The sequence below is a fragment of the Balaenoptera ricei genome, chromosome 15 (genome assembly GCF_028023285.1).
Source record: "Balaenoptera ricei isolate mBalRic1 chromosome 15, mBalRic1.hap2, whole genome shotgun sequence".
In the NCBI taxonomy this organism is placed as follows: Eukaryota; Metazoa; Chordata; class Mammalia; order Artiodactyla; family Balaenopteridae; genus Balaenoptera; species Balaenoptera ricei.
This window is the reverse complement of record NC_082653.1, coordinates 51,955,342-51,973,690: the sequence shown is the minus strand read 5'-3', so window position 1 is coordinate 51,973,690 and position 18,349 is coordinate 51,955,342. Positions and strand designations below refer to the sequence as shown.

Genomic DNA, 18,349 nt, shown 5'->3' with positions numbered 1-18,349 from the left:
GTTAGTTTCAGGTGTACAGCAAAGTGATTCGGTTATATATATACATATATATATTTTTCAGGTTCTTTTCCCTTATAGGTTATTACAAAATACTGAGGACATTTCCCCATGCTATACAGTAGGTCCTTGTTGTACAATCTGTTTAAATGTTGGCTGGTCCCATTACAGACGGAAGAGTGGAGAGTGAGGCTAATAATTAAGTTGCCTGTATTTCAGCTCCTGGGAGGGATATTGTAATCACTGGACCAACTTTAGAAAAGTTATTTTGTTGTTGAATAAATAAAAGGTGGTCTTGTAATTCATTAAAAGAATTGTCAATTTTTTCCCCACCAATTAGTACGTGTGAAGTTGATTACTACATGTTTTCCCTGTCACGCCTTTGTGACATGCTCCTTGATGGTCTGACAGCTGGCATGCTCCGGGGAGGTGACGGGTGTAGCCTCACGCCATTTCTTTAGCCAGACACACAAGCTATTTCAGTGCTGACCTTTGTTCACTCACCCTCGACTTCTACATCAAGTGGCAAGGCTAGGCATTCCCTGTCCTTGCTTCTGTTCACATCCATCCAAAATATATTAAGTTAATTCTATTGTGAAGAACAAAGCAAGTTCACAGAATTGCTATAAAAATGGAAGAAATGAATGCTTTACGCAATGAGGGCGGGGGTCCCAATTTTATTATTAACATCAAACAATCCCATTCTTTCAGGCTTGTGTTTTGAAGCAGCATGTCTTATGAAAAGCCTGTTGTATCCTGGTGAGGCTGACTATGCTTGCTTAATCTTAGATAGCTCTCAGCAAAAATTATTTGCTAAAATATGAAAAAATACAAACAAAAATTTAAACCATTATTCCCCCACTGAGGCTCAAATGAAAAGTGCATGCAAACTATTTCTATACCTTTTTTTTTTTCTTTAGAATTGACTTAAAATCTTTAGGGAAGATCAACGCATGTTCTTGTAAAGACAAAGACTGGAAAGGAATATGGAAAAAATTTTAAAGCTTTCTCTATTAAATTTTAAATGGTGGGAATGCAGGTACTTCATTTTCCTTTCCACTATTATTTAGGAAATTAAAAACTAACAAAGGAAGGAATTCCCTGGCTGTCCAGTGGTTAGGACTCGGTGCTCTCACTGCTGGGGCCTGAGTTCAATCCCTGGTCAGGAAACTAAGATCCTGGAAACCGTGCAGCCCTGCCAAAAAAAAAAAAAAAAAAAAAAAACCACAAAAAAAACTATGTTTTGATAACTACATAAGACTTGCCCCTGATGTTGTATTTTTCTTTTGTCTTATATGGTTGTGTAATAAGTATCAAAGTTGTTTTTCCTTTTAAAGAAAGAAGCTCAATAATTTAAGTAATGCTACATGTGGACAGTAGTTTGTGACAAATTTAAAGGATTTTGTTATTGGATCTTAACTTATTTGCCCCTGATTAGTACTCTATTAACAAAAATTAGTTTATAAGTCATTAGACTAAAAAGATTTCCAAATGGTACTAACTAAAAAGCTAGCGATGTTTTGTCAGGTTCACCTAAGCTCAATATTTAGCACATCAAGTTATACATATAGTGTATATCTATATGTATATATCTGAAATGATATAAATAGCATCATCAGTATTTATCGTTATTGTTCTAGCAGCCTGGCCTTCCTTTACACTCCCCCATCAGGTGACAGGGTCTGCATCCAGCACCCATTCCCCATCTAAAAACCTTATGAGCAATCATGCACCCTTTCCTTCCATGCACTATTCTTTTGAGATAGAGTCACACGCAGTATAAGAAATAATAGAGATCCCTGTTACACTTGATCCACTTCTCCCCAATCAGAACATCCTGCAAGCTCACAACTAGGTTACTGAAGTAGACACACCCAGTCTTTTCCAGATTTCCCCGGTTTCACTAGCACTTGTTTGTAGGTGTGCATTCAGCTGCTGCACTTTCTATAGCAACGCCTCCTGCATTTCTGCCGTGTTTCAGCAGAAAAGATCCCCAGCATCTTCCTGGGCGCCTGGTTCTTAGCACCCCGGACTCCCGCCCCGGAGGGTCCTCGAGTCTGGAGGACAGGCTTGGGCCCCCGGGAAAGGAAAGAAACGGGAACCACTCGCGCCCAGCCTCCCGGAGTCCCGCTCCTCATGACCCGCACTCCAGAAGGACTGAGGCCCTCAAGGCGGCCCGAGGGAACAGGGCAGGGCCGAGGGCGGAGTCAGGGCGCAGGGGCGGGGCTGGATAGGAGTTAGAACTCTGGGGGTGTCAGGGCGTGTGTGGAATCGGAGTTCGGGGGCGGGGCGGGGCGGGGCGGGGCGGGGGTGGGGTCGGAGCTGGGGGTCGGAGCAGAGCCCGGGCGTGGGTGGAGTCGAAGCTCGTGGGGCGGGGAGGAGCGGATTCGGGGGCGAAGTCTGAGGTCGGCGGGGGCGGGGCAGAGTCGGCGTGGGTGGAGTCGGCTCTCGGGACGGGCGGGGCCAGCGCGAGGCGGGGCGGGGCCTGCGCTAACGGTCGCGCGGCATTCCTCGCGCGACGGTAGTCGAGCTGTTGGGTTGTGGGCCGAACGCGCTGTGGAGAAGCGGCCAGGCGGGGCCTGTGTGTGGTGGACCGCTGTCCAGGTGCGAGGAGCGGCTAAGCGAGCGCTCCCGGGAGAAGCCGGCGCGGACGCCTGAGGTGAAGCCCGGTGGCGGCGGGCGGCGGGTCCCGCGCGGCTGTGGGCGGTGGATGGCTGGCTCTCGTCCGCTCCTGAGGGCGGATCTCAGGGCTGCGGCGTCCGCGGTGGGAGCGGCCTCCCCTCCCAGCTGCCCGCGCGCTTGGCAGGTGGTGGTGAAGGCGAGGCCCGCGCCTCTGAGCCCCCGGCCCCGAGTCCTGGCCGACCCTCGGGCCACCCCCGTCTCCCCGCGCGGTGGAAGCCGGCGGGTTAGGGTTCGTAGGACACGCCCGGATGCGAAGTGGGCAGGTGACGTCGGCTTTTAGTCCAAACACGCGGGGACACAGTCACGTAGCAACACGCAGAACACCTTAGAGTGTGGACGTCCGCGTAGAGCGCGGCGAGTGCAGACGCGGGGGTGTAATCATGCGGGATATATACCCACGTCCTGCAGTGACTCAAAAATGAATTCCCCCCAGAGACTGGCTTACGTTAGGGTTCGCGCTTCGTGTTGGACATTCTGTGGGTTTGACAGATGCCTGAGGACACACAGGGTTACAGGATCCTTCAGAGCAGTTTCACTGCCTCGGAAACTCCCTACCCATGACTCACCCCTCCCTCCCGCAACTTTAGATGGTGTGCTGTCTCTATAGTTTTGCCTTTTCCAGAAATGTCATAGAGTTGGAATCTTCAGAATACATTTTAAAACATAGAGTGAATAGGGAGAGTCGCATTTCACCTCAGAGTTTCAAAGGGACCGCTTTCAATCTCTGTTTGCCAAGCGCTGGACTTCTCATCTATAAGGTGCAAAAGTGTGAGGAGGGCATGAAATGACAAACTTTGGGAAATGGTATTTGAATGCAAGTCATGCATGTTTCCTCTTTCTTTCCTCCCTCCCTTCCTTCCTTCCTCCCTCCCTTCCTTCCTCTCCTTCCTTCCTTCCTTCCTTTTTTTTTCTCTCCTTCCTTCCTCCCTCCCTCCCTCTCTCTTTCTTTCTCTCTCTTTCTCTTCTTCATTCTTTTTTTCAAAACAGCTTTTAGTTAGAAATTTTGAAACTACCTTGAATGGTTACTAACAAGCATTCTTCTAGAATTTCAAACTACAGGGCGTGCCCTGGTGGTCTAGTGGTTAGGACTTGGCCCTTTCACTGCCGTGGCCTGGTTCATTCCCTGGTTGGGGAACTAAAATCCCACAAGCCGCACGATGGGGCCGGGAAAAAAAAAAAAAAAACTTAAAAAAAGTGCAAAATTTGCTGAGTTCCCATTGAAGCAGTAAAAGGAGTAAAATCTACTTTTTTGAATTGGATTTATAAAGATAATTGAGCAACTGTTCCCCTCTGTGAGAGATGACCAATTTTGTCAAAGTTTGTTAAAAAATCTTTGGTTTGTGATGAAAGTTTGGCGGGATTTCCATGTATAGAAATAACCACATAAAGAGGACTTCTCTGTAGTAGCCCCAGCACAGAGTAAAATAGCAAATTATAGGACCATCATTGCTGAGCTCTTTGAAAGCTCTATTTATCTAGAATAGCAGGATATAAACTGTACTTGTTTCTATAATTTAAATGCTGGATATAAATGTAAAATTAGCTGTTAACTAAAGTTCTATTTATCCAAAAAGTTAATTATAGCAATATTATTCTCAAATTACAAATCAGGTTGATTTTAGGACTCATTCATTAATTTAGTCAGCAAATAACCAGTAGCTCCTATGCATGATGCACTAAACTAGGCACTGTAGGACACAAAAGGGGGCAAGATAAGGCACAGCCCTATCATCATAGACCCCACTCTGTAATGAGGGAGAAAGACAGCACACAAGCAACAATTATGAATTAGGAATGCTAAGAGAGGGAATAGAGGCTGGGGGATACTTGAAGGAGGGTAGTAGGAAAGTCTTCTCTTTGAGATCCAAAGAATGCTGAAGATCCTGTCTTGAGAAGATGTGAGGGTGGCATTGGAGAGGATGCTCAAGGAAGAGGGAACTGTGTATACCAAGGCCCCAGGTCCCATCTGTGGAAAGGAGAGCAGCCGCGGTGTCTGGAGAGTGGTAATGGGGGTGGGGGGTGTGGGAGGCAGGGAATAATGTGAAATGAGGAGGAGACGGGCAGAGGCCAGATCAGCTGGGCGTTACAAGACTGTAGCAGATGGGGCTTCCCTGGTGGCGCAGTGGTTGAGAATCTGCCTGCCAATGCAGGGGACACGGGTTCGAGCCCTGGTCTGGGAAGATCCCACATGCCACGGAGCAACTGGGCCCGTGAGCCACAACTACTGAGCCTGCGCGTCTGGAGCCTGTGCTCCGCAACAAGAGAGGCCGCGACAGTGAGAGGCCCGCGCACTGCGATGAAGAGTGGCCCCCACTCGCCGCAACTAGAGAAAGCCCTCGCACAGAAACGAAGACCCAACACAGCAAAAATAAATAAATAAATAAATTAATTAAAAAAAAAAAAAAAAAAAAAAGACTGTAGCAGAGTTTGGATTTAACTGCGTGCAACTGGGAAGAGTTTTAAGCAAGGGAGAGACAATCTAAGTTTTTAAAGAATTCTCAGTTGTGTGGGGAAGAGATGGAGGAGACACGAGTGGAAGCAGAGGGTGGTAAGGTCAGGGAGATGGGGGGAAATGATCAGATTCAAGAGATAATTAGGAGGGAGAATTGGCAGGACTTGGTAAGGATTGTTTTGGATCTGGGCGGTGAAAGAGAGGAAAGGTTAATGATGACAGAGTGGATGGTAAGGGAATTTTCTTTCTTTCTTTTTTCTTTTTTTTAACATTTATTTACTTGGCTGCTCTGGGTCTTCGTTGTGGCTCTCGGGATCTTTGCTGCCGCATGTGGGATCTTTAGTTGAGGCATGTGGGATCTAGTTCCCTGACCAGGGATCGAACCCGGGCCCCCTGCATTGGGAATTCGAAGTCTTAGCCACTGGATCACCAGGGAAGTCCGGTAATGGAATTTTCTGTTGGCAGGGTCTGAGGTAGCTCCAGGGCACCAGCACAGCACCTGGCACACAGGCCTCCGTGAATAATTGTTGTACTGATAGGAATGGAAAGCACATACAGGAGGCACAAACACACACACTCCTTCCTGGCCCTGGAAAAATGTCAGCAAAGTTTATGAATTGCCCCCTTCAGCCCTCTGCTCGCAACTCCTCCATCCTGGGCCCAGGACTCTGACTCACTCTGGCCTGCTCAGAATTTGAGACCATGGCATCAAAATCAGAAAGTTGGTGGGGTTTGCCCTTAGGGTCTGACTGACAGCCTCAGCTGACCTGTGGGTCAGAGCCAGCAGCTAGCAATGCCTCTTCCTTTTCTGGGTCCAGAGTCCCCTTCTCTTTTTCCAGAGCCACAACGAGAGTAAGGACCAAGCAGTGCAGCTTTGTCCTCTGGAGGAAAGCTCTAGCAAGTAGGAGCATGAGGGGCTTGGGCCCTACCATGCCCTCATGAAACCTAAAGCAAGGGACCAGGAAGGCCCTGGGAGGAATGGGCCAGGCCAGGCTGGGCTCTGATCCAGGCGGGAGGTAGCCCTTCAAAAGTAGGAGGAGGGCACAGAACTCAGGGAAGGGAATTTGGGAGACCTGGGTTGGGGGGCTGTCAGAGATGGTCATGGTGTATCTAGTGTCTGTAGTATAGGGTCAGCCTCATAGTAGACACTCCACAACTATTACCTGTTACATTGCCATCATGTTACCTTAACCAGACTAGTTTCACCACCACCTCTTCTTTACTTTTACCCTTATCAAGTATCTGAGTCAGTGGCCTTGAGGCTGTATACATCTCTAGTCCCACATCTGGCCCTCTGTTTTCGTTGCTCCTCTCTGACCACCCCCCATCCTGATTTAGGGACTGATACATATCAGACACTCAACCAATGCATGTTGAATGAATAAACTATGTATAAAAACCAGGTAATTGCAGTACTCTAGATGAGGAATGACTGAGCCTTGGGCTGAGGAGATGGCATTGGAGATGGAGAAAAGGAGATATTTAAAATATATTTGGAAAGTAGAAGGGACAGTAGTTGCTCTTGAATGGTGTAATCTCTGTATCACCATATTGAGCTCTTTATTTCATGTTAATTTTGTATTTCTCAAAATGTCCATGTAGAGAAGCAAGTTGTCATTTTTTTGGTAGACAGACACTAAGGTATATCACCATATATTTTGAATAATAGTAGAAAGTGAAGGAACTTCAAAGAGTTCATGTGATATCACTTGTAAGTCAATAACCACCAAGAGATATTAAGGGGTAAAAATTTGGAGAACTCAATATGTAGATGGATAGTGTTTTTACACAAAATCTGGCTACTGAATAGTTCTTCCTCTCTAACTTCAAGTGTGTAGCACTTGACAGGCTCTCAATAAATGTTTGTTGAGTGGATGGATGAATGAATGAATCCATCAGGGTTTGTCAAGAATTTCAGAGACTGAAATTGCATAGTAAGCGAGATCAGACTAGGCTGAAGAATAAGTAGGACCTTAAGGCTGCTTAATTCCCCATTGTTTATTCTGGCTTGAATGCAGAAGCTGCTACATTGGATAAGAATGAAAAGCAGTGTTCTCATCTGTCAAGAGCCTGTGAACATCTAGGCACCTTACGTACATTATTTTGAATTCTCACAACAACACTGGAGGGTAAATATTATCCATATTTTGTGGATGAGAAAATTAAAGCTCAGTAATTCAAAACATTTGGCTACAAACTAGTGGCGCTGGAATTCATAATCATATTTGACTAACTCCACAGTCTTCCTGAAACTTGTATTATGCGACATGTCCTGAAAGTGCAGCCTGTAGCTGAGGGCATTCACTGTTAAAGAGGCCACGTAATATGAAGTGAAATGCAGTAAATCTGCTAGTTTGGTGTAGCTGACAGTTGTTATTACACTAAAACCTTTTCTAGTGATGATATGGAGGGACAAGCCACCATTTCATTTATTTGTTTATTGAGTGCTTTTTATGTGCAAGGTAGCATTGAAATGCACATACAAAAAATTTTTAAGATGCTACCTCTGCCCTGATGGAGCTTACTTACCATTCAGAGGTGAGGATAAAGTACTACCTATCCCCTTACACAGTGTAACTAAATGCATGATTCGAGGTGGTTACAATAGAGTTTTGCTATGTTTTTTTAAAGTAGGCTTTATGGTAATAAATATTTAAATCTGCAAATGTCCCATTGAATCATCTCTCATCTGAAACTAAATTTGCAGGGTGCTCAAATATTGCTAAATTATTTTTTTGAAAAGTGAAAGTCAAAAATTGAAACCTAACTATATCATTCAAAACTTTAAAAGGACATTTTGAAACATGCTTTTTACAGGTTGAATCTAACTTGCATTTCATTGTTGTAACATAAAATTTTCCCAAAGAATGAGTAGAATATCCAGTACTTTCCTAATAAATACTTTTTTCAGTCTTGGAATTTTTCAAGGTTTATTTCAGTTGTTTAATTTATGCATCTAAATTATATTTTCTAATATGCAGGTAAAAGAATGGCTAACTCCATTGCATCAAAGAACTTTACTGCACTTTCAGACCTGCATCCAAATATGGCTAATCTGGTAGGTTTCAGCGGTGTAGTGGTTCATTTGATCTCTGTTGAAACTTTAGGTGGTAATATTACATTATGTCAACATTATTGATTCGTTTCAACACGTGCTTGTATAATTGACAAGTATACAGATACTCACTGCATTAGTGATTGTTAGATATTAAACACTCCTAAACTTCTTTGTATTTATGCCAGCTAAATGAAAATTAATCTTTCTTTTGTCTATGGATTAGGAGATTGTAGATATGACTAGCGATTGTTAAAAATTATCAAAAGTTTACTTGTATTATATTTTATTTTATTTATTTATTTTTGGCTGCGTTGGGTCTTCGTTGCTGCAGGGGCTTTCTCTACTTGCTGCGAGCTGGGGCTACTCTTTGTTGCGGTGCATGGGCTTCTCATCATGGTGGCTTCTGTTGTTGCAGAGCACGGGCTCTAGGCACATGGGCTTCAGAAGTTGTAGCTCGCAGGCTCTAGAGCACAGGCTCAGTAGTTGCGGTGCACGGGCTTAGTTGCTCTGCGGCATGTGGGATCTTCCCGAACCAGGGATCGAACCCCTGTCCACTGCATTGGCAGGCGGATTCTTAACCACTGCGCCACCAGGGAAGCCCTTGTACTATATTTTAACTAAATATTTAGTAAGTACTCAAATTTAGCATTATAAAATTAAAACATTGTCGTTCAGCAGTATCTATTCTCTAGTCAAATTGTACAAGTTATATACTGAAATACTTGCTATTATGCTGCTTTTATGAGATAAAGGTACACAAAAGATGTATTTCTGAAATCATTATGTGAAAATTCATTTTGGGGGAAGGGGTTCTGGGGGAATCAGTCATGTCAAGTATGCCAAGATTGTTATTTATTTAAAAGAAATCTAGGTGGAATCATCTTATAAGGTGAAGAACTCATTGTAAAGCAATTATCATACTGCCTTACTTTTCCTACCCCCAGCAGTCTGCTGTTTACATTTGGAATTTGCAAATCAGATTTCTTAAAATGGGATAAATTTACATATAACTTCAATAATTTGCAATTTAAACTTTATTAATGTTAAAAATAATTATTGATTTTACAATTTTTCTTGAAAGGTAAACTATTTGTTAATTGCCTCTTCAGTTAGAAAATCTTACTCAATATTTCCATTAGTTGTTTTCCCAACAAAATTCAGTGAGATCTGCATGCATATGGAATTTAAAGAAATAATAGCAATGTGTCTAAATGTAATAAGACTAGCTAATAGCTCAGCTAGGATGTGGTAGTCTTAAAAGCTTGAATGTATTTTATTTATATTTTTTTCAGATTTATTTTGGCTGCGTTGGGTTCTCGTTTTTGTGCGCGGGCTTTCTCTAGCTGCAGTGAGTGGGGGTTACTCTTCGTTGCAGTGCGTGGGCTTCTCACTGTGGTGGCTTCTCTTTGTTGCGGGAGCACGGGCTCTAGGCATGCGGGCTTCAGGAGTTGTGGCTCGTGAGCTCTAGAGCACAGGCTCACTTTGTTTTGTGCATGGCTTAGTTGCTCCGTGGCGTGTGGGAACTTCCCAGACCAGGGCTCAAACCTGTGTCCCCTGCATTGGCAGGCGGATTATTAACCACTGCACCACCAGGGAAGTCCTTGAATGTATTTTAAATGTAACAGATTATTGCAAGGTTGAAATCAGTTGCTAGAATTAGTGATATAAATTCATCCTTTCAGAAAAAGGTAGTTATTTTTATTTCTTAAAGCATTTAAAAAATACTTAATTTTTCTTTGTCACTGAAGAGAACATTAAAAATTTTAAAGATGTTAATATCTTTAAGGTTTAAGATCTAGGACTTCAGAGCTTAGATTTATTAGCAGCAATATGCAAGTTTTGTTACAATCTAGTTTATGTTACTGTCCAGCATGTTTGCATTAAGAAGCTAAGCAATTTTATGTGGATTGTTAGAAAACCCTATATAAAAGAAAGCTTTGAAGACCATGGCAAATTAAATTGCATTATACATGTGCTTTGAATGAATTCAGTAAGGACTGATAGCATAGGGCAGTTACTGTGCTCCACCTAATGATTGAAAATAAAGTAGAAACATACTAAGTATTAAATGATTATATTTGTAATATCAGTTAACTGTCTTATTACTTTGTACTACTCCTTGTGGAGCTGAACATTTATGAAGTTGTTTTAGATGTTTGTCTGGAATAAATACATTTAAATGGTTCCTAGTTAAAAATGTTTGTTAGAGCCAGTAAAATATAACAAGTCCATGAAATTAAATTTACCATCTCCATATGTGTTTAATATTCATCTTCTATAACCTTTTTGTTTTTCAGAAAATAATCGGCATAGTTATTGGAAAAACAGATGTCAAAGGCTTTCCAGACAGAAAAAGCTGAGTTCTATTTAACTCTTTGCTCCATTTTTCATCAACTGTGGCTTATGACTACAACAAAGTATATTTAAGTGATTAAATTTCTCATGCCTGTTTAACTCCCTAAGAGCAACAGCCATGTTCTCTATTGCATGGTAAAGTACTTGATTTAAGGCCACATGTGTGGCCTTAAATCATTCTTAATGATTTTATTTGATATCTCTAAAACATAATTTTAAAAGCTGTGTATACAGTACTAAAATAGCTAAATTGGTCAACTCATTAATGTGTATCAACGAGTACTTATTGAGCACCTCCACTTTGTAAAACCCGGTGTAAAGGTAAGAGAGAGAGATGTTGTATGTAGTCTCATCATCCTCAGTTATCAAAGTGTCTGAAAGGATGGACGTGGAGCTAGTTTGACTGGGCTCAGCACCGAGTCATCTGAGATCTATTCTATGTACAGCTGTGAAATCGGGGTAAATAAAGCTGGGATGAGAATTAAATGAGCTCATACATGGAAGGGTGTGTAAGGCACAGTAAGAACTCCATGTTAACTATCAATATCAGCCTAAGAGATACAAGTACACAGGTTAATCTTCATAGAAGACAGAAAGTGATAAGGAGGAAGGTTTTCCAGCAGGGATATGTCGTGACAGTGTTGAGCGAGAGAAGTATGGCAGCAGTATCTATGTATTTACTCAAAGAACCAGACAATTCAGTGGAAAAAGATCATCTTTCACATGTGGAAAATACAGTTAAGTTTGGCTTTAGTGGTTCTTATTGAGTTGCTTGAACTGTGCAAGAATTTTAGGACTATGGAAACACAATCCAAGACTAAAATTGGATTTTTAAAATCAACTGACCCTCAAACTTTTGTAGTTTACATGCAGAGATAAACTATAGAATGCCAAAAGTAGCAATTCACTATTATTAGCTTTTAAAGTGTCAATGCTTTTTGTTAAAAGGTACAGTATAAGTCCTTCTAAACAGCCTGAGGGAATCCGAGCTCTAGTCAGCCAGCCAGTAATTTTGACAGAAGAAGACAATTAATTGTGGCTGTGTTAATTGACTTATGGTGTAGTGATAGGTACCTTTATTTTTATTTTATTTTTTATAATATTCTGTTGTTAATTTTGAGGTAAATAGCAAAGATGTCATCTCCCACCCATACTCATTTGTCTTCTCTTTACTGAATCATAATTAATTAGATCAGAATTACCACTTGAATAGTTTGAGAAATCCTGCATCTCTGTTTTCTAAGCTGTAAAAGGAATAACTTGAAATATATGAATTAGAAAAGGTCAATATTTAAATATTTGCTTAAATTACAGCAATTAAATATAATTTTCACCTATTAGACGGTGAGTGTAGGGCACCATTTCTGTAGTGTTTGACTATTTTTTTTTAAAATTTATTTATTTATTTAATTTATTTATTTTTGGCTGCGTTGGGTCTTCCTTGCTGTGTGCGTGCTTTCTCCAGTTGCGGTGAGCGGGGGCTACTCTTCGTAGTGGTGCGTGGGCTTCTCATTGCGGTGGCTTCTCTTGTTGCGGAGCACGGGCTCTAGGCGCGCGGGCTTCAGTAGTTGGGGCACGAGGACTCAGTAGTTGTGGCTTTGGGGCTCTAGAGCGCAGGCTCAGTAGTTGCGGCGCACGGGCTTCATTGCTCCGCGGTGTGTGGGAACTTCCTGGACCAGGGCTTGAACCCTTGTCCCCTGCATTGGCAGGCGGATTCTTAACCACTGCGCCACCAGGGAAGCCCTGACTATTTTTTATAGTTGTCTGTACAGTATTCCTTTTTTGGAGAAGATATGCTTACTGACTTTAAAAAACATTACACATATCAATATACTGTCATAAAAAATTCAAGCAGTGCAGAAGGTCATAGAGTCAAAAAGAGAAATTCTTCATTTAACCCTCAACTTTTCCCATCCCAGCCCCACCCCAAAGGTAAGCACTAATCACAGTTCAATAGATATCTATAATGTGCATTTGTATGTTAGGTTGTATTACTTTTTTTTTTTTTTTTAATTTTATTTATTTATTTATTTATTTGGCTGTGTTGGGTCTTCGTTTCTGTGCGAGGGCTTTCTCTAGTTGCAGAGAGCGGGGGCCACTCTTCATCGCGGTGCGCGGGCCTCTCACTGTCGCGGCCTCTCTTGTTGGGGAGCACAGGCTCCAGATGCGCAGGCTCAGTAGTTGTGGCTCAAGGGCCCAGCTGCTCCGCGGCATGTGGGATCCTCCCGGACCGGGGCACGAACCCGTGTCCCCTGCATTGGCAGGCAGATTCTCAACCACTGCGCCACCAGGGAAGCCCGGTTGTATTACTTTTTAAAAACTTTTTAATTTGAAGTATAGTTGATATATAATGTTATAGAACTTACAGGTATACAGTATAGTGATTTACAGTTTAAAAGTTATATTTCATTATAGTTATTATAAAATACTTGCTGTATTCCGCGTGTAGCTTATTTTGTACCTAGAAGTTTGTACCTCTTAATCCCCTACCCCTATATTGCCCCTCCCCCTTCCCCCCTTCCCTCCTTCCCCCCTTCCCCCCTTCCCTCCTTCCCTCCTTCCCCCCTTCCCCCCTTCCCTCTCCCCACTGGTAACCACTATCTGTGATTCTGCTTTTTTGTTATATTCACTAGTTTGTTATATTTTTTAGATTCCACATATAAATGATATCATACAGTATTTGTCTTTCGTCTGACTTATTTCACTTAGCATAATGCCCTCCAAGTCTATCCATGCTGCTGCAAATGGTAACATTTCATTGTTTTTTATGGCTGAGTAAAAATTTCATTGTGCATATATATATGTGTGTGTGTGTGTGTGTATATATATATATATATATATATATATCTATCTCACAACTTCTTTATTCATCTGGTGATGGACACTTAGGTTGCTTTCATGTCTTGGCGATTGTAAATAATGCTGCTATGAACATTGGGGTGCATGTATCTTTTCAAATTAGTGTTTTGTTTTTTTCAGATATATACTCAGAAGTGGAATCGCTGGGTCATACGGTAGTTCTATTTTTAGTTTTCTGAGATGCGTCCATACCGATTTGCACAGTGGCTGCACCAATTTACATTCCCACCAACAGTGTACAAAGTTCCCTTTGTACATTCTCACCAGCGTTTGTTATTTGTGTTCTTTTTGACGATAGCCATTCTGACAGGTGTGAGGTGATAGCTCATTGTTGTTTTGATTTGTATTTCCCTGATAATTAGTGACATTGAACATCTTTTCATGTGCCTGTTGGCCATCTGCATTTCCTCTTTGGAAGAATGTCTATTCAGTTCTTCTACCTAGTTTTTAAATTGGGTTGTTAGTTTTTTTGATGTTGAGTTGTATAGGCTGTTGATATATGTTGCATATTAACCCCTTATTGGTTATATCATTTGCAAATATTTTCTCCCATTCAGTAGTTTGTCTTTTCATTTTGTTGATGGTTTCCTTTGCTGTGCAAAAGCGTTTAGGTTTAATTAGGTTCCATTTGTTTATTTTTGCTTTTATTGCCTTTGTTTTAGGAATGGATCCAATAAAATATTGACACAATTTATGTGAAAGAGTGTTCTGCCTATGTTTTCCTCTAGGAGTTTTATGGTATCTGGTCTTACATTTAGATCTTTAATCCATTTTTAGTTTATTTTGTATATGGTATTAGAGAATGTTCTAATTTCATTCTTTAACGTGTAGCTGTCCAGTTTTCCCAGCACCACTTATTGAAGAGACTGTCTTTTCTCCATTGTAGATTCTTGCCTCCTTTGTTGTAGATTAATTGACCATAAGTGTGTGGGTTTATTTCTGGGCTCTCTATCCTGTTCCATTGATCTATGTGTCTGTTTTTGTGCCAGTACCACTGCTGTTTTATATTACTTTTTTAATTAGGATTAATCTCCAAAATTTACAAGCAGCTCAATAACAAAAAAACAAACAACCCAATCCAAAAATGGGCAGAAGACCTAAACAGACATTTCTCCAAAGAAGATATACAGATGGCCAACAGACACATGAAAGAATGCTCAACATCCTTAATCATTAGAGAAATGCAAATCAAAACTACAATGAGGTATAATCTCACACCAGTCAGAATGGCCATCATCCAAAAATCTAGAAACAATAAATGCTGGAGAGGGTGTGGAGAAAAGGGAACACTCTTGCACTGTTGGTGGGAATGTAAATTGATACAGCCACTATGGAGAACAGTATGGAGGTTCCTTAAAAAACTAAAAATAGAACTACCATACGACCCAGCAATCCCACTACTGGGCATATACCCTGAGAAAACCATAATTCAAAAAGAGTCATGTACCAAAATGTTCATTGCAGCTCTATTTACAATAGCCAGGACATGGAAGCAACCAAAATGTCCATCATCGGATGAATGGATAAAGAAGATGTGGCACATATATACAATGGAATATTACTCAGCCATAAAAAGAAATGAAATGGAGGTATTTGTAATGAGGTGGATGGAGTTAGAGTCTGTCATACAGAGTGAAGTAAGTCAGAAAGAGAAAAACAAATACAGTATGCTAACACATATATATGGAATCTAAGGAAAAAAAAAAAAAAAGGACATGAAGAACCTAGTGGCAAGATGGGAATAAAGACACAGACCTACTAAAGAATGGACTTGAGGATATGGGGAGGGGGAGGGGTGAGATGTGACAGGGTGAGAGAGTGTCATGGACATATATACACTACCAAATGTAAAATAGATAGCTAGTGGGAAGCAGCCGCATAGCACAGGGAGATCAGCTTGGTGCTTTGTGACCACCTAGAGGGGTGGGATAGGGAGGGTGGGAGGGAGAGAGATGCAAGAGGGAAGAGATATGGGAACATATGTATATGTATAACTGATTCACTTCGTTTTAAAGCAGAAACTAACACACCATTGTAAAGCAATTATACTTCAATAAAGATGTTAAAAATATATATATATTACTTTTTTAATTAGCAAAACAATAAAGAAATTTTATTTTGGAAAAAAGGTACTTGCTGACCCCTAGTGGTATCTTTTAGCAGCACACATTTATTTGTTTTGAAATAATTTAGATCTGAATTATGACTTAGGTTAAAACAACAGTAAGAGAGAAATGGAGACTCTAAGCTAATATCTGGATGGTTCAAGCCTACATGTCATTTCCCTCCAAATATACAGATAACTGGGGAAGGGGAACATAGGGGTAACAGTGAGGTGAGTTATCTACCTTGGCAGCTTAGAATTCATAAAAGCATAACTTACATAATTTATATCTGAAATAATATTTTACACCATGTGTTTGAGTGTTTTTAGCATCAAATAATCATATTTGTTCAAAGTTAAAATAAAACTTTTCATCTGAAAAATAAAAGCATTGGTTTTCCCTTAGATATTGGATCAGAAAGGTACACTTTCAGTTTCACCATTCGTGATTCAACAACCCATTTTATAAATGCAACATCGTGGGGCAAGGAAGATTACATCAGATCACTTTCTGATGGCTTTCGTGTTGGCGAGTGCGGTAAGTTGGCATGGATTCTTAAACTGTTTCTCTTACAGTATTATTCCCATGATATGTTTGTGATAACTACACTGAGGGAGTCAAAATGAAATAAGACACAATTCTTATTCTCAAGAACCTTACCAGAAAAAAGTCAAGTGTTAAGAGTATAACACAAGGCATTCAGCATTTAACTGAAACATACAAACATGATAATCACATATTTTTACTAAGTAGCTCTATGATCTTTGGTTTATTTCTATTTCATTTTGCATCAGTCCCTCTTGTGGCTCTAATCATTTATCTTTCTGTAAACATATAATAGGAATGCTAAATAGATTTTGATAAAAGATATTTGAATTTTTAATGGATTTTAAGAAAACTTCAGCCTAAAATACCAAATCTTTCATATCGTCTACCCATCCCAATAGCCCTCTGATGGTACAGTGTAGTATATTGAAAAGAACAAGACCTTGAGAACAGGTAGATCTGGATTCAATTCCAAGTACCAACATTTATTACATTGTGGCTTTGAGAAAATTTCTTAATCTTGTTGGGTCTCAACTATGAATTAACACCCTATAGATTCTTGTGAATGTTAAATGAGATAGTGTGCCTGTTATAAAGTGTAGAACTTAGTCACTCAATAGATGACAGCTCTAGCCTCATACAAGAAACAAGAAAGCATGTATACCAGCTCTCTTTCATGGTAGAAAAAAGAAGGGAAAGGGTAACAGAGACAATTAAACTACTCCTCTCTAACCCTGCAGATCAAGCAGCCTAGTACCCATACTAGTTACTCAGCACCCAATCATATTATTAACTTTCAGGATTACATATAGTATCTCTCTAACTGAATAATAAGGTAGTTGAACATATGGACTATGAAGGCAAAAAACTTTGCAAATGGTCACAGGGCGCAGTACAAGCAAAACATTTCTTGGCTGAATGCCAGAACATTAGTTACCTAGAGCTAAAGATATATTTCGGTATTAACCTATGTTCCATGTTGATGGTTGTTGTGAGGATGAATGAGATAAGGGATTTTAAAGGTGTAAATCTGATGATGCTTATAGAAGTAAATAAGATTTTGGTGTGGTAGAATAAAAAGATTACAGATTTTTGAATTAGAATTACAAATAGAATTAGAACAGTTCTAATTCCAACTCTACTACTTTCTAGATATAATACCTCAAGAAAGTTATTTAACCTCTGTGAACTTCAATTTCTTCATTTGGAAAGAGGGATAATAATGAGGGATGGTTGTGTGAGGAATTAGCAAAATAGAGCACAAAAAAGTCTAACATAGACCATAGGAAATGGAAACCCTAAAATGTTAAGTCATAAAACTGATAAGTTGTGGGGCTCAAATCAGGACCCAAATTTTGCATTGCTCTTTCTAACTACCACTATTATTTTTGAGGACAGCTGTGAATTGGGTGAAGATCAATTTATTTTATAGAAGGGCATGTTGTAACCAAATCAAATGTTCAGTGTAACTGATTGTAATTCAATAAAGTAATATTAATGTGGATCATATGTTGGGATTTAAACACAAAGTATAAGAAATGTCATCTGAGATCAAATTGATTGGTCATACCCCAGAATTCTGTTGCTCACAGTGCCACAAGAAAATGATTGTGAAGGATACATAACACCAACTCAAAATTAGAAATAACATTGTAATGTTCATTGTTATGTACACTCATTTTTTAAATTTATCCTGTTACTTTTTTGTAATAGCATCATATTTTCCCCTCTGTTTTAGTGATAATTGAAAATCCCCTGATCCAAAGAAAGGAATTAGAAAGAGAAGAAAAGTTCAGCCCTGCAACTCCTAGGTAAATCTAACACAGAGGTCAGAATGATTACTACTTTATGCCAGAATGATTATTACTAATAAGTTTTTGCATGTCAGATTAACAGAGAGCTTATTAAAAGTGTATACTTCAGTTTGAAAATTAAGAGTTTAATTCTGCTTCACAATATTTATCTTTGATTATGAAGTAATTTACTTTGACGTAAGATCACATAAAAAATGGCTTTGTTTTTAGTACTTTGATTCTCATTCTTAGATTACAAAAATCTGACTCTAGTCACATTAAAGCTGAACAATGAAAAGGTAAATCATGGAAGTCATATATCTATTTTTTCATCTCAATTTATAACTCTCTTCACATGCCTTACTATCTTAGTTCAGGTTCCAGGGCTCTGGAAGCAGAGCCCAGAGGAGGATTTTTGTGCAGATGATTTGTTGAGGGAGAGCCCTTAGAAGCAGCCTGTAAGGATAGCATTGGGGGGAAGGTGAGCAAAGAGGCAGGTTCA

At 40.3% G+C, this 18,349-nt stretch overlaps 1 protein-coding gene across 6 annotated transcripts in view; it reads left to right on the top strand.

Annotated features, from left to right (window-relative positions):
- Nucleotides 1–2,485: 2,485 nt before the first annotated feature.
- MEIOB (meiosis specific with OB-fold) overlaps nt 2,486–18,349 on the top strand; it is a 33,431-nt gene continuing 17,567 nt past the window's right edge. For 5 of the 6 annotated variants that reach the window (XM_059897354.1, XM_059897357.1, XM_059897356.1 and 2 more), the window contains exons 1-5: nt 2,486–2,656; nt 8,113–8,189; nt 10,487–10,544; nt 15,914–16,045; nt 17,793–17,865. In XM_059897354.1, coding sequence (XP_059753337.1) covers nt 8,121–8,189; nt 10,487–10,544; nt 15,914–16,045; nt 17,793–17,865 — 332 coding nt within the window. In that variant the 5' untranslated portion in view covers nt 2,486–2,656; nt 8,113–8,120. The remainder of the gene's footprint in view (nt 2,657–8,112; nt 8,190–10,486; nt 10,545–15,913; nt 16,046–17,792; nt 17,866–18,349) is intronic. The other variant, XM_059897360.1, reaches the window with a different exon arrangement.